The 15,615-nt window shown below is 38.1% G+C and overlaps 1 protein-coding gene across 1 annotated transcript in view; it reads right to left on the bottom strand.

Moving 5' to 3' along the window:
* The window catches only part of Rassf (Ras association family member), a 154,969-nt gene that overhangs the window by 90,567 nt on the left and 48,787 nt on the right, over nt 1–15,615 (bottom strand). Inside the window, exon 5 of the mRNA XM_067153106.2 lies at nt 6,417–6,572. Coding sequence (XP_067009207.2) covers nt 6,417–6,572 — 156 coding nt within the window. The remainder of the gene's footprint in view (nt 1–6,416; nt 6,573–15,615) is intronic.

The raw sequence follows: 15,615 nt of genomic DNA, 5'->3' as shown, positions 1-15,615 counted from the left end.
AGCCGTGACGTAGCTGCTTCGAGTGAGCTCATCACAGCCAAGCGTGACCATATATGGTAATGTCCCGGCCCATGTGCAAAAGTCTATTTAGCGTTAAAGTATTGTTGTTTGACACCGCCAATGTAGAGGCCATCATAATAGATGCAACCCGTCAAATTCTCGAGAAAATCCACCGTGTACTTTGGGAGTTACAGAGGTGGATAATACGCATGTTCTAGATGCTTCATCACAATCTGGTATAAAAGGAGGGCAATCCGGACTACAGATTCAGTGCGTGTTACTCCACCGTATCTGCGACAACGGTGACGGGTGGAGCTCTACAAGTGCAGACCAAACCTATGGTCGGAGGAGTCTTTGCATTTCGAGTGTTCGGTTCCAGCAGGAACTTTATAATTTTCTTCAAGTGCCATGTTAGGACTTGTGTTTCAGTGACTAACTGAAGGAACTTAGAATTTCTCTCGTGAGTGTCGTAACTTTTCCAAGTGCTACATTTGAACTTGTCTTTCGTAAACAGAATTTGGGAACATGAAATTTTCCGAGTGTCTCATTGATCTTGTGTTTTTTTTTTTTTTTTGCTAGTTGCTTTACATCGCACCAACACAGATAGGTCTTATGGCGAGGATGGGACAAGGAAGGGCTAGGAGTGGGAAGGAAGCAGTCATGGCCTTAATTAAGGTACAGCTCCAGCATTTGCCTGGTGTGAAAATGGGAAACCACGGAAAACAATTTTCAGGGCTGCCGACAGTGGGGTTCGAACCTACTATCTCCTGAATACTGGATACTGGCCGCACTTAAGCAACTGCAGCTATCGAGCTCGGTGAACTTGTGTTTTGCGACAAGCTGTGGAAACATAAAAGTTTTCTTATGAAAGTTGCAATTTTTCGAGTACCACATTGAACTTGTGTTTCGTGACGAACTGTGGAAACTTAAGAGTATTTCAGAGTATTACGTTCAAATTTATGTTTCATAACAAATTGCGGGAACGTGGAATAATTTTCGAATGCCACATCTGGACTTGTGTTTAAACTTGTGTCATCGTAACAGACTGTGAAAACATAGAGTACCCATACCATATCTGAGTTTGTGTTTTTCTCTCGTAAAGTTCCGAGGGAACATAGACCTTTTCAGTGTCATAATTGAACTTATAATTTATACTTCGTAATCATTTTTTGGACAGTGTTAGACTCTTTCCAAGTGCAATTTTACTTCAATGATCACTTAATGACATTGCTTAACAGTCTTCAGGTACACATAATTTTGTTCATCGACGGAATAGGACATTTCCGAGTACCATTTAATTTGTTTAATTTATTACGAATGTACTGACGTGTCCTGAACTTGCATAAACTGTGCATCTTGTGCTTAATATTGTGTTCTAATCATAAACTGATGAGATCAGTGAGTTAGGAACTGTGATGACAATGATTAGTGACCCAATAGAACATTACAGTCTGCAAAGCCAATGTTAGCAAACTTATGCCATGAACTTGAAGTTATAAATTATACATTATTTTCTCAAGTATTAATTCAACTGACATCTAACAAATGGTCAGATATTTAGTTCAATCGTCTTATTTTCAAGTGATAATTTATGAACATTTTGATTCAGCGAGGTGTTTGAATCAAGATTCTAGTGTCAATTTCCTTAACATTTGACATTCCATTTGCAATGAGTGAACGCAATATTTAAAAGTCAATTTATTTAACAGTGCTACAAGTAAGTTGAATGCCAGATGGGGGACTTGTGTGTGAATCACGCCTCACCTTTCATCAACATTGTCGTGTGAGATCGAACCCCGCAATGTGTGCGCCTAGAGAATCGAGAACTCCCAGATCCTCGAGAAATTCAAGAAATTCTAGAACGTTGAGAACTTCACATCCAGGACGAGCGTGGTTCCTGTCCAGGCCGTGCCCAGTAACCATCCCGGAGTCTGGAGATTCCAGCCTGCTACAACGCTTCAACTCAACATGTATGAAAGCTGATATGAATTTTTCAATGAGCATTAAAATCAAATACTCAAAAAATCTAAGTTCAATGAACTAACACCCCTCTCTGTACTAACTAAAATGTTTTTATGCCGCACCCTTAGAAATAGTCCATGCTCTTCAAGCTAGTGTCAGCAGCTTCAAAGACAGACATTTTTTCCCGGAACAATATCTTAGGCATAATGAAGAGATTTTGGGCATTTCAAAACTGTGAAACATTTATTTTCCAACCACATTTCTGCAACATTGATGCAATTCTTGACAGCACTGCCTGCAAGGCAGATGGGCTTCCAAATAGAATGGCCTGACAATCTGCTGACTTAATTACCGTATTTATGCGAATAATCCCCGCTGCTGAATAACCCCCGCACTCTAATTTTAGGGAGGCTCATTTTGATAAAAGAAAAGAACTAAAATTCCTTCCATTGAAAGAATAACGTGGGCATAAACAAGCATTTGAGAAATGCATTATCACTGCTATAAAATATAATTGCAATGAAAATTATCAAGTAAGCCTAGGTATTTCATTAATCTGAACTTGCAGTAGGCTCGATTCCGTGTAGATCGAAAGCTTCATTGTCTCTTGTATCACTAGTATCCTCTCCTAAATTACTTACAAATTCGTTACACACCACGTATAAAACACTTTTCACACGCGGTCTTTTCTTTACGCGGATATTAACACGACTGGTGGTAGGTAATTTTTTTCGTGCAATGTCAACAGTTGAAACAGACACACCGGCAAACTCGGCTGTTAGTTTTGCGACAAGGTAAAACCTTGTTAATTTAAAGGCAGAAATCGGACTTCGAATTACGTGATTTCGAATGAACCGCCAACTTGTACCTCAGAAATGCCAACCCCTGCCGCATCAAAAATTTTTTCTAAGATCCGTTATTGCAAGCAATTAACATTGATTCACAGTTTAAACCTTTCAAATGCAATGGAAAAGAACTATTTCCAAAATGTATCCAACAAGGTGCATTGACAGTATTCAAATAATGCACTTGGATAACTCACTGACAAACATAACTTCACACAACGAAAGAAAAAAATTCAAAGACGAGAAGTATATGCTGGCTCCCCTGTGCAAGTATTTTATTCATTGTCAGTCCCCGTAACGTAACGGTTAGTGTTATTAGCTGCCGTCCTCGGGGGCCCGGGTTCGATTCCCAATACTACCAGAAATTTAAGAATGGCAGGAAGGCTGGTATGCCATTAAAATGGTACATGCAACTCACCTCTATTGGGGGTATGCCTGAAAAGAGCTGCATTACCTCAGAATGAGGACACGAGTTTACTCTTTATTCACTGGATTACTGTGCTGTATGCATTTTTAGATGCCTTGTATTTGCACGGAAAGTACTTGATGCCCTTAAAACATCGTGGCTTATCGAACTTTCATATGACGAGGGGAGGCTGTCTTTCGGTTCCGTCTGCATTCCAACACAGTACAGTGACCCCATCTCATCAAAAGGTCTGTTAGGGTTGGGCTTAAAAAAAATAATGCAGTTTCATTGGCATTGACAATATTGTTTGTTGCGTACAAATTGATTATAATTATGAGCCACGCTTTATCGCCAACTGTCAGCATCACCAAGGAGAATCGCCAGTGTTCGCGGATGGTACATGCAACTCACCTCTATTGGGGGTATGCCTGAAAAGAGCTGCATTACCTCAGAATGACGACACGAGTTTACTCTTTATTCACTGGATTACTGTGCTGTATGCATTTTTAGATGCCTTGTATTTGCACGGAAAGTACTTGATGCCCTTAAAACATCGTGGCTTATCGAACTTTCATATGACGAGGGGAGGCTGTCTTTCGGTTCCGTCTGCATTCCAACACAGTACAGTGACCCCATCTCATCAAAAGGTCTGTTAGGGTTGGGCTTAAAAAAAATAATGCAGTTTCATTGGCATTGACAATATTGTTTGTTGCGTACAAATTGATTATAATTATGAGCCACGCTTTATCGCCAACTGTCAGCATCACCAAGGAGAATCGCCAGTGTTCGCGGATTCTGCTTCTTTGCACACTGTTATATGATACTGTGGCACTCCTTAAAACTCTGAATACAAAAGAATTACTATTTCACTCAAACTTACCAGCTATGAAACAAACTGTCAACACACCGAAGTGAGTGAAAGCGAGGAAAAATACCCCTGCACCTTCCGGAAGACACATTCTATCGTGACATGGAGAAATTTTGAATTTAAATTACTGTGTAAAATACTATTATTTTAAATGTAAAGGCAGCTTTAAATTAAGTCTGAATTGTTTTCCGTTTAAATATGACATATGGGGCAGTTTTCTTCCATCTGCGGTTAAACAAAGCATAACTGTACACTCAGTTTGGAAAACTAGGTAAGTTGAGAGTGTGTTGCCAACACTGACGCAAATAAAATCCGCACCCCAATTTCGTGCCTCAATTTCTTAAAAAAAATATGCGGGGATTATTCGCGTGAATACGGTACTTGTATGAGAATTCCATTGATTTTTATTCCTATTGTTCCATACAATGTCTCTAAATTAATGTTTGGAGTGGAACAATGGAGGACTGGGAAATAAAACTTAGTAAAGAGATAGGAAAGACAGTTGCCATTGGAATGCAAAGAAACCCTTTACAAAACTAACTTTGTACCAATCCTGACACATGGAGCAGAAACAAGGGTTATTACCACCATGGCCCAAGAAAGGAATTTACAGTCCAGTGAAATGAAGTTGCTGTGAAGTATGCTGGGAAAAACAAGAAGGGATCATGTAAAAGAGCTCAGAATAAATAGTCCCATTTGAGATGGTTTGGGCACCTACAGAGAATAGAGAAAATGAGAGAACAAGACAAGTATTTGAAATTAAAGGAAAAGGCACAAGACCCCGAAGCAGATGGTTTTAAAGCAGATCTAGGAAGAAGAGTGACAGATGTGGAGGAGGTGTCTGAACAGGAGTGGTGGAAGTCACTGATCCATAATCCAACACAAACTTAATTGGAGAAGAGAATGAAGAAAAAGAATATATCAACCAGACTGGCAGAATCGTGTTGCTTGCACAATTCCTAAATTGATTTTCTAGTAAAATCTTCTATTGTGTGATATCGTGCTGTACTGTCTGCTACTTCTTGAGGTTCATTTCTTATCTTTTATCCTCCCCTGCCTGTACTGTTTCTAACTGCTGCAATTAATTCATAATTGTTGACATTTCGATTTAGGATGAATAAATATGAGAAAAACCAACTCTAATGCCCGGTTTCTGGAACGTGAGATATCGAACTTATAGCGATATCGAATGGTTAACTTGTTTTTTGATGTTGCACGAACGTAAGATAAATCACTTGCTAACTTAGAGCGCTCTGAGCAGGAGATATCTATTATTGTTAACTTGGTGGGCGCGTAGGCAGTACGTCAGTATCACCAGCTAACATTGTGTTTGTTAAAATTTTCTATGGCTTCCTCATCTTCTTCCGACGAAGAAATTGTAGAAATGGTCAACATTCTAGAACGACCACGATTATATCATCGTCGGTCTAATGTTCTAATCAAGTATAGTGAAAATTAATTCAAAGACAGATTGAGGCTAAACAAATATAGCCTACTGCCATAGTTTTGGTAGAGGTTAAGGCGACAATTTGCGTCCTGTGAGAAATAATTTTCCATTGTCTCCTCTTGATCAAATATTAGTTACGATACCCTTTAAGAGGCAGTACTACTGAGTATCTGTGACTGCATTCGCATTCATAAAAGCATTGGTATACCAGTAACTGAGTATAACAGATAATTACACATTTATCATAGTAACGATGTTACATTACAAGGAACTAACAGGTTATATAACTATTTACCCGATATATATCATTATAGGCCTACTGTGGTCAAACAATGTTCATATTTTGGAATAACGGGGAAGAGATAACGTACGGTATACATATAAGGCTCAGTGCACACTGGATCGCGCATGACATGTGCTACTGGTGTGCATATTTCAATAGAAATCCTCAAACAATGTCAAATTCTTCTGACAGTCCTTAAACCCTACGAAACTGCAAGAATTAGTCGAATACCAATTTTTCGCTGCATGGCAAAGAAGACACAATAGGAGCTGCATGCAAAGCGCATTAACGATGCATTAGTTCGCGCATGCACCTGGCAGCCTAGGGAAGACATCTAATGAAAAAACAAACAGTACAAGTGGTGGCATTTAGTGTGTATTTATGAAACTTGATCAACGAGCCAATAGTTGACAGTTCTATAAGTTATTCCGCTGTGCAACGCAGCGAAGATTTATCCAGTCGATAGCTATAACAAAGCAATAGCTATCAGAAAGATATCTCACCATGTCAGAAACTGGGCATAAGTCTGGTCACCTGAGATGGCAAATAGTATGAAATTTATTCAAAGCTAATTCACCAAACGTTGGTAAATGCGAAAAACATACCTCAAAATCTACACCGTTGTATGTGTCACCTCGGCAGGAATTGCGTTTCCGAATGGTGACCACAGTGCGTTGATCATCGTCCTCTTTCAGATGAATCATTCCCAAGACGCCCCAATGGATGCGGAGAGCTCCTTCCAGGACCAACCTCCCATTCACCTGTAAAGTTCATCATAAATGATTAAGAGAAAGGAATTAGAGCATTGTGCAATAAGAAGGTACTAGGCAGAGGTTCTTCTGAAAGACAGAGTGATAAGCTGGGCTGGATCAATGAGATAAACTGGTAGTGTACCTCACTTTTCAGTTAGCTTTTGCATCTGTTCAATCATGTACAAGTTAGATTTCTTTTATAGGCCGACTCTCTCTATAGTTCAGTTCTTTTGAGTTTCGACTTGACATCTGAGCGCTGCCTTTTGCGGAGAGTAAGTGAACTGATAAACAGCGAATCACAGGCAGTCGATTGCTCCGATACAGCATGTTAGTCTCCAGTTCTGGTTATCAGTGTTGTCGATCTGTTGTTTACTGTAACCACGTGTTATCAGCTGTGTGTTGTACTGTACTCAGTTCTTTTTGTGGTCTTTGTGCTAGGTTGTTATTCATTTACAGTACATTTCATAGTGTAAAATTCATAAATTTATTGTTTAGTATTTTTTAATAGTATAGCGCATTATATGTGGTGAATAGTGTGTAACAAGGTACAATAGTGATTTAGTTTATATAGTAGCTTAGTTTAATATTTTGTTTGGTAATTATATAGCAGGCTAATCTTAAGGTACGCTTATGCTGCAGCTTTGCTGCTGGCACATCGCCCAGCCTCGCTGCTTGATGTTAGGCGATGATGAAACAAACCAATGGATCTCAATCCGTGCTTTTACCCTGGAGTCCGCCGCTTATAGCTGTGCTGCTATCCTCGCCACATTCATGGTCTCTAACACTTTGATTTTCAAGCCTGGCAAATCGCCGGCTATCCTGTAACTTGGACTGTGATTGGTTCTTTCATGGTCCCCCGCTCTCCCACTCTTCGCACTCTATACACATGTTAAAATTATAAAATCCTTTTAATAACAACCACCTACTCAATACATTATATTACTCATTGAATTATAAAATAATCATGAGGTGTCTTAAATAAAGGAACATGTTTTGTTCGACATAGCGAACATCATCAGCCTTAATTTACAAAGATTAGGTCAGGGCCCTGAACTGAATGATAAAAATTGTTAAAAGAGTGACAATGCCATAATAAAAAGTAAAATGATAATATTAGACATGAAATTATAACAATATGTACAGATTAACAGCAAGTATGTAGAGGAATACTTTGAACGATGGTAGTCTATAAAGTTAAAACAAACATGAGGTTGTTAAAGTAAAAAGATATAGATATAATGGATCTTAAAATATATGTCAATGCGTGAAGCGTGGATTAATTATTGACTATGGAGTTCTTAAATTGAGCAAAACAAAAGTTGAAATAGAGTTTATTGAATAGTACGAGTCAAACTGAGTCAGTTAAAAGGCGCATGGCGACGAAACTAAGGTTAAAATGACATGAACTTCAGTAGTTAGGAATTCTGTAGGAGAGCCAACACAATGCCAGAAGGAAATACCAGTTGAACTAGTCCGTATTTACACGCTAGCAGTAGAATTAATCTTATACAACGTAGGACACCAATGTGGACTCGTTGAGTAACTATAACTTGAAAGTAGGGAGAGTTCCAGCAAACCAGAGATGAATGGAGCAGATTATGGCACAATTGGAGTTAGAAATCCTTGGGACTAGTGTGAGGTGTTCGCTAACGTTGGCTGCGCGAATCAAACTTTGATTCTACTGCCGTCCTTTTCAAAATATTCTGGTATATATATATATAGATAGATAGATAGATAGTACCAGGAACTGTTTTAGCCAAGTACATTATTCCAAAAGTTACCGGAATATCTATCTATCTATATACATATGTAACTTTTCTAAGATTACAACAAACAGTATTGTATAGGTGAAAACCTTTAGCTTTTGTTTTACACTGTATTTGAATAATGTAAATGCACCTTGTTGGATACATTTTGGAAATAGTGTTTTTCATGGGCATTTGAAAGGTTTAAACTGAGAATCAAGTTGATTGTATGTATTAATGGGTCTTGGAATACTTTGTGACGTGGCAAGATTTGGCCAGAATTACGAGACAAGGAGGCCATCGACAGGTGTCATGGCAGAAAATCATAACTTGATAGTCACTGTACTGTGTTGTAATACAGATGAAAACGAGAGACTTCCTCCCTTCGTCACTGGAAAGTTTGATAAGCCATGATGTTTTAAAGGCATTGGGTACTTTCCATACAAGTACAAGGCATCTAAAATGCATACAGTACTGTAATCCAATGAATAAAGCACTTGTACAGGGGTGCCAGTATATAAATTTCTCCTCCTCTTTGAATTTTTTTTAATTTCACAGTGTGAGGTTATGTTTATCGGTGAGTTATCCAAGTGCATTATTTGAATATTGTAAATGCACCTTGTTGGATGGATACATTTTGGATTTTTTTTTCCATGGCATTTTAAAGGTTTAAACTATGAATCAAGGTTAATTGAATGCAGTAACGGGTCTTAGAATACTTTGTGTCGCCGCAAGGGTTGACATTTCTGGATTACGATTTGGCGGTTAATTCTAAATCACGTCATTCGAAGTCTGATTTTTGCATCCCAACGACTACAATTAACAAGGTTTTACTGTACATACTGAAATTTGAGGAAATAATTTCTGAAAGTTGCTTATATTTCACACTGAAGTGTTATTTACTATCCATGAAATTAGTTTTTATGTAAAAAATTTTGTTTTGAAATGAAACAAAACTTCCGGTCTGAAGCGGTAAACACCGTATTTACGTGAATAATCCCCGCATATTTTTAAAATATTTTTGAGGCACGAAATTGGGGTGCGGGTTTTATTTGCATCAAGGTTGGCAACAAGCTCCAGGCTCACCTAGTTTTTTTTATGTTGAGTGTACAGTTATGCTTTGTGTAACTGCAGATGAAAGAAAACTTCCCTTATGTCATATTTAAATGGAAAACAATTCAGACCTTTAATTCTAAACTGCCTTCACATTTTAAAAACATAGTATTTTACAGAGTAATTCAAAATTTCTCCGCGTCACGAAAGAACGCATCATCCGGAACGTGCACGGGTAGCTTTCCGCAATTTCACTCACTTCGGTGTGCCTCTAGTGTGTTTTATAGTTGAAGTTTGAGTGAAATCATAATTCTTTGTATTCAGCATTTTAAGGAACGCCACAATATCACGTAGCAGGCAGTGTGCGGAGGAGCAGAATCCGCGAAAACTGGCGATGCCGACAGGTTGGCAAAAAAGCGTGGCTCACAATTATCAATTCGTATGCACCAAACAATATTGTCAATGCCGAAAAAAAACTGCATTTTTTAATGCCGATCCCAAATGGACTTGTGGTACTGTTCTGTGTTGCAATGCAGACAGAAGCGAAAGACTTCCTCCCTTGTCATAAGAAAGTTTGATAAGTGATGATGTTTTAAGGGCGTCGGGTACTTTCCGCGCAAGTACAAGGCATCTAAAAATGCAAACAGTACAGTAAACCAACAAAACAAAGCACTTGGCACAGGGGAGCCAGCATATAATTTGTCCTCGTCCTTGAATCGTGTTTTTTTTTCTCTCATTGCGTGAGATTATGTTTGCCACTGATTTATCCAAGTGTGTTATTTGAATAATGTAAATGCACCTTGTTGGACACATTTCGGAAATAGTGTTTTTCCATGGCATATGAAAGGTTTAAACTGTGAATCAAGGTGACTGCATGCATTAATGGGTCTTAGAATACTTTGTTACGCAGCAAGGGTTGGTATTTAGCCATGGCGGGAAAACATACTGTAGTGCAATGCAAACGAAAGAGAGAGATATCCTACAGGTTTAATTCACTTATAAACTTGTCCCAACCTCATTTATTCCAGAAACGTCCCTTTTATTATATATAAGACTAGTGGCTGGACGTAACGCGCGAGCCAAGTCCAACAAATACAAACAAGAAGAAGAAGCAGCGAGACTTCCTACTTCCTTCACTCATCATAGGAAAGTTCTCTACACCACGATGTTTTAAGGGCATCAGATACTTTCCGTGCAAGTACATGGCATCTAAAATTCATACAGTACAGTAATCCAATTAATAAAGTACTTACACAGGGGAGCCAGCATAGATTTCTTCTCGCCTTTGAATAATTCTTTTTCTTTCGTTGTGTGTGAGGTTATATTTGCCAGTGAATTATCCAAGTGCTTTATATGAATACTGTATGTGCACCTTGTTGGATACATGTTGGAAATAGTTTTTTTTCATGACATTTGAAAGTTTTAAACTGTGAATCAATGACAATTGCATGCAGTAAAGGGTAGAGAATATTTTGTGACGCGGTAAGGGTTGGCATTTCCGAATTACAAGTTGGCGGTTAATTCGAAATCACGTAATTTGAAATCCGATTTCTGCGTTCCGAAGACTTCAAATTAACGAGGTTTTATTGTATCGCAAAACTAACATCCAAATTCGCCGGTGTGTCTGCTGGAAGTGTTTACATTGCACAAAAAGAATTATCCACCAACGTTCGTGTTACTATCCAAGTAAAAAGAGACCACATGTGAGAAGTGTTTTAGACGCCGAGTGTGACGAATTTGTAAGTCACTTAGAGTGTTCTAGTGATGCAAGAGACAACAAATCTTCCATTCTGCAGAGAATTGAGCCTATTGCAAGTTCTTGCTATTTGTTTGACGTCGCACCGACACAGATAGTTCTTATGGCGACGAGCAGATAGGAAAGGCCTAGGAATGAGAAGGAAGTGGCCGTGGCCTTAATTAAGGTGCAGTCCCAGCATTTGTCTGGCGTGAAAATGGGAAACCACGGAAAACCATCTTCAAGGCTGCCAACAATGGGGTTCGAACTCACTATCTCCCTCCCGGATGCAAGCTCACAGCTGCGCGCCCCTAACCGCACGGCCAACTCGCCCAGTATACTGCAAGGTCAGATTAAATACAGTCACGTAAGTAAACCTACTAGCTAATTTTCATGGCAAATATATTTCATAGAAGTGATAATGTATTTTTATCATCTCAGATAAAACGGCTATATCCGTAAATTTACATGTTCATATTTGCGTTAAGATCACGTGGACCTCACAGAGTGATATGAAATATTTGTTTTGTACCTACTGTGGAATACCAACAATTGAAGAAGAGGGCAATCAAACAACTGAAGTCACAATACCGCAGCCCAAGTCTTTGACTGTCAGCGCGGCCATCAAAGAAACAAGAGACGCCTCACCAGCGCAGATTCACGCCAACTACAGAGGAAAGGGCCTCGATAAAACACAAACACAGAATAGGGAAGCGATGGAATCTGGGCAAGGCCAATAGGTCAACGACCATAACAGAGGGTGGAAGGAATAAGGGCAGAGCAATTCACAACAATAACACTCTACGTCACACTTAAAGACCAAAATTTAATATATATATATAAAATAAGAGTTTTTTCTGTACATTGCTCAGAATTTGAAAATAATGGTATTTCTGTATCGATCATGTCCATAGTAACAAGAAAATGCACTTTTTACTTTTCCGTAATTTCTGTCTGTCTGTATGTATGTAGACGCATCACGAGAAAACGGTTGAAGAGAATTTAATGAAAATCGGTATGTGAAGTCGGGGGATGAGCCTCTACAATCTAGGCTATAAATCATTTTACTCACGCTGAGTGAAATAGTAGTTTAGGGGAAGGCCTAAAATTGAATTCTCAACTATTTATGTTATTAGTGGTCTAATGAAAATCGGTATGTGAAGTCGGGGGATGAGCCTCTACAATCTAGGCTATAAACCATTTAACTCACGATGAGTGAAATGGTAGTTTAGGGGAAGGCCTAAAATTGAATTCTCAACTATTTATGTTATTAGTGGTTGTATTTTAAAAAAAATGGGTATGCAAAGTTGGCGAATAAGTTGCTACAATCTAGGCTATCAATAATTGTATTCACGCTGAGAAAAATGGTAGTTTAGGGGAAGGCCTAAAATTTAATTCTCAAATATTGTTGTTATTAGTAGTCCTATCTTGACGAAAATCGGTATGCCAAGTCAGGAAATAAGTCGCTATAGTCTAGGCTGTAAAGTATTTTATTCACGCTGAGTGAAATGGTAGTTTAGGGGAAGGCCTAAAATGTAATTTTCAAATTTTTCTTATTAGAGGTGTAATCGATGAATGCTACATAACGAAGGTTATATAGTATTAAATTTCCTATTATTCATGTCTTATACATTGTTACCGTACTGGCTATGATCACAAAGATATTAATGAATTTGGATTTTTGTTACTAAGTCCATATCAGCGCCGAGTAACGAGAAAATGGGTAAACAGTATTTAATGAAAATCGGTATGTAAAGTCGGAGAATAAGAAACTACAGTTTATGGTATAAAATATTTTACAAATCACAGAGTCGAAATAAAGCTAAATGTGAAGGCCTACAATATAGAAAGCTCATAACATTGATCAACAATAACATTACAATGACCATTGTTTGTCATGATGTGCTTTGTGTCTTCTGTTGCCCCTCATCTCCAGTAGATAGGATTACTGCTGCGTACAGAGTATTTTTATTTGATTTACGTTGCACCGACATAGATAGGTTTTATGGCGACGATGGGTTAGGAAAGGGCTAGGAGTGCCTTAGGCCTTAATTAAGGTACAGGCCCAGCATTTGACTGGTGTGAAAGTGGGAAACCACGGAATACCATCTTCAGCGCTGAAAACAATGGGGTTCGAATCCACTATCTCTCGGATGCAAGCTCACAGGTGTGCACCGCTAACCACACGGTCAACTCGCCCAGTAGTACAGAGTGTAACAGCCTGTCTGAATATTGATGGGAAGTAGCTGGGGAGTTAGATAACTTTCTTCTTTAGCATGCCATTCTCCTGGTTTATAAATTTTCTGATACTACTGGTACGTAACACACTGGATCATCAATCCCTACTCTGAGGCACTGATTGGAATGAAGTGTGCATATTTAGCGGAATAATGGCAGATGAGTGTTCATGGCAATCTGCGGCCTGGTCATCTCAGCTCTGGAACTTTGGACTATTAGATTGGCACCGCAATCTAACCGCAGCACTGTTCGTTAAAAGTGATAAAACGTGCGGCTTTCCATTTGATCGAGTATTTTATATGATAGCACTGCTTTTAATCGCTACATTCATACTTACGTTTTTGTAATGACCTATGTTGATTTCAGGTTAGGAAAACCATAAAGTCAGTCTTTCTGAGAATCCCGTAGCGAAGCACGGGTACATCAGCTAGTATAATATAAGAAAGAAAATAAGTCGGGTGGGTGGTGCAATTTAAATATATAAAGTAAATTGAAAACAATTAAGTTTTTAAAAAAAAGGAAAAACTAATGACAAGGCTCACCTTGAAAATTACTACCAAGCGTGGTCACGAAGCTAGAATTCCAAGAATTTCAATCAAATTTAAATAATATTTTCCAGACGGAATTAACTTCAGTTAGACTTAGAGGCTCATTACAATTTACTGTTCGAGCTCGAACCCATCTTCCTTTAAAAGAAGATATTATAATAATAATAATAATAATAATAATAATAATAATAATAATAATAATAATAATAATAATAATAATAATAATAATAATAATAATAATTTTCCAAGTCATTCATATCTTAGGTGCACCTATTTGAGTACGCACGCCCCTATAAAATTACCCAAACAATTTACCAAATTGTTATTGAACAATTAAAAGCCAACAAGCATTAATACAATAAATTATTACATGTTTGAGATCTCTCAGTGGACATGGAAACGTTTCAAATGAAAACATCTAACCGCGTCCCCTAACAGACCGACAATGTCCTCAAGTAACCAAAGGTAGGCTAAAATACATTAAAAAAGAGCCCACGTCAAAAGAGAAACAAAAAGATTGAAAGAAAACCATAATAATGTTACACAATAATATTAAATCAATTACACTCATCTCGTGATCCAGTTCATCACACCAACGGCATACGTTCACCGCACAAAAACAAACGTCAGCACACCTCACGTATTGTTACACTGACCATGCCACGATAATGCAAATTAATCAAACCGTTATAAAAAATAAAAAAAGATGGAAGCATACTCCAACAATGCAATAAAATGGAGTGTAGCTTCAGAACAGTAACTATTAATCAAAATTTAAAGGAAAATTTAATAAAATAATAATAATAATAACTAAGAAAGAAAATTAATTTGAAAAAGCAAATGGAATTCAATTCAATTCGACCCAAAGCACGCTTCAGTATTCACTTGGGTTTTAAATCAGCAACCATTACATTAATTTTAAATACTCCATCGCCTTTATGAGGCTAATGATACAACAGACTACACACCATTTACTTGTCACAGCTCCTGTTAAAAGAGCAGGTCATTTTAAAACCACATGGTTTGTGATGTAGAAGTATGTCCTTTCAATGGAAATGATTAACTCCCCCAAGAACAACATAACAGCTGGGCATGCTTAAAACTTGCAGAATTAAATAATTTCAACCACAAAATGTTCACTCAAACTTAATACGGTCGGAAGGCGAATGGTATCTTCAGTCCAAAAACGTAATTAATATTACATGCTGAGCCGACATTTTGAATTTCGTTCACCAGTAAGACTGACGCAGCCACGCTAATCAATCTCACAGAGACAGTTTATATAACATATAAAGTTGGACTTACCAAGGTGATGAGGCTGTTTCACAATATTAAATAACTTTTAAAACTTACGTCCGTGGCGACGTTATGCCCATGTATTACTGCATGCTTCAATGGTGAAAGGAAACTGTCACATTAAAACTTTTAAAATAAGAACTGCACACCAAAAGAGTATCAACCACTCACCACTAACTGGCTACCAACAACCCAGTACCAGCTGCTTACGCTAGGGCATGCTAACCAATACCAACTTCACAACAATAAAGCTCCACGGAATATCCAATGGTGATGGATCAGCCCACCGTTATATTACAATTCACACCAATAAGAACCTAAAATGCATGACAATTAGTTATCGCAGTGCTGCGTTACATTTGGCAAAGTTAAACAATGGATTCCTTTCTCTCTTTCTTTTAAATTCCACATGAACAGATTTCCGGTGTAGCTGTAAT

The sequence above is a fragment of the Anabrus simplex genome, chromosome 8 (genome assembly GCF_040414725.1).
Source record: "Anabrus simplex isolate iqAnaSimp1 chromosome 8, ASM4041472v1, whole genome shotgun sequence".
Classification (NCBI taxonomy): Eukaryota; Metazoa; Arthropoda; class Insecta; order Orthoptera; family Tettigoniidae; genus Anabrus; species Anabrus simplex.
Note: the sequence above shows the minus strand (reverse complement) of the source record. Positions and strands in the feature narration are given on the sequence as shown.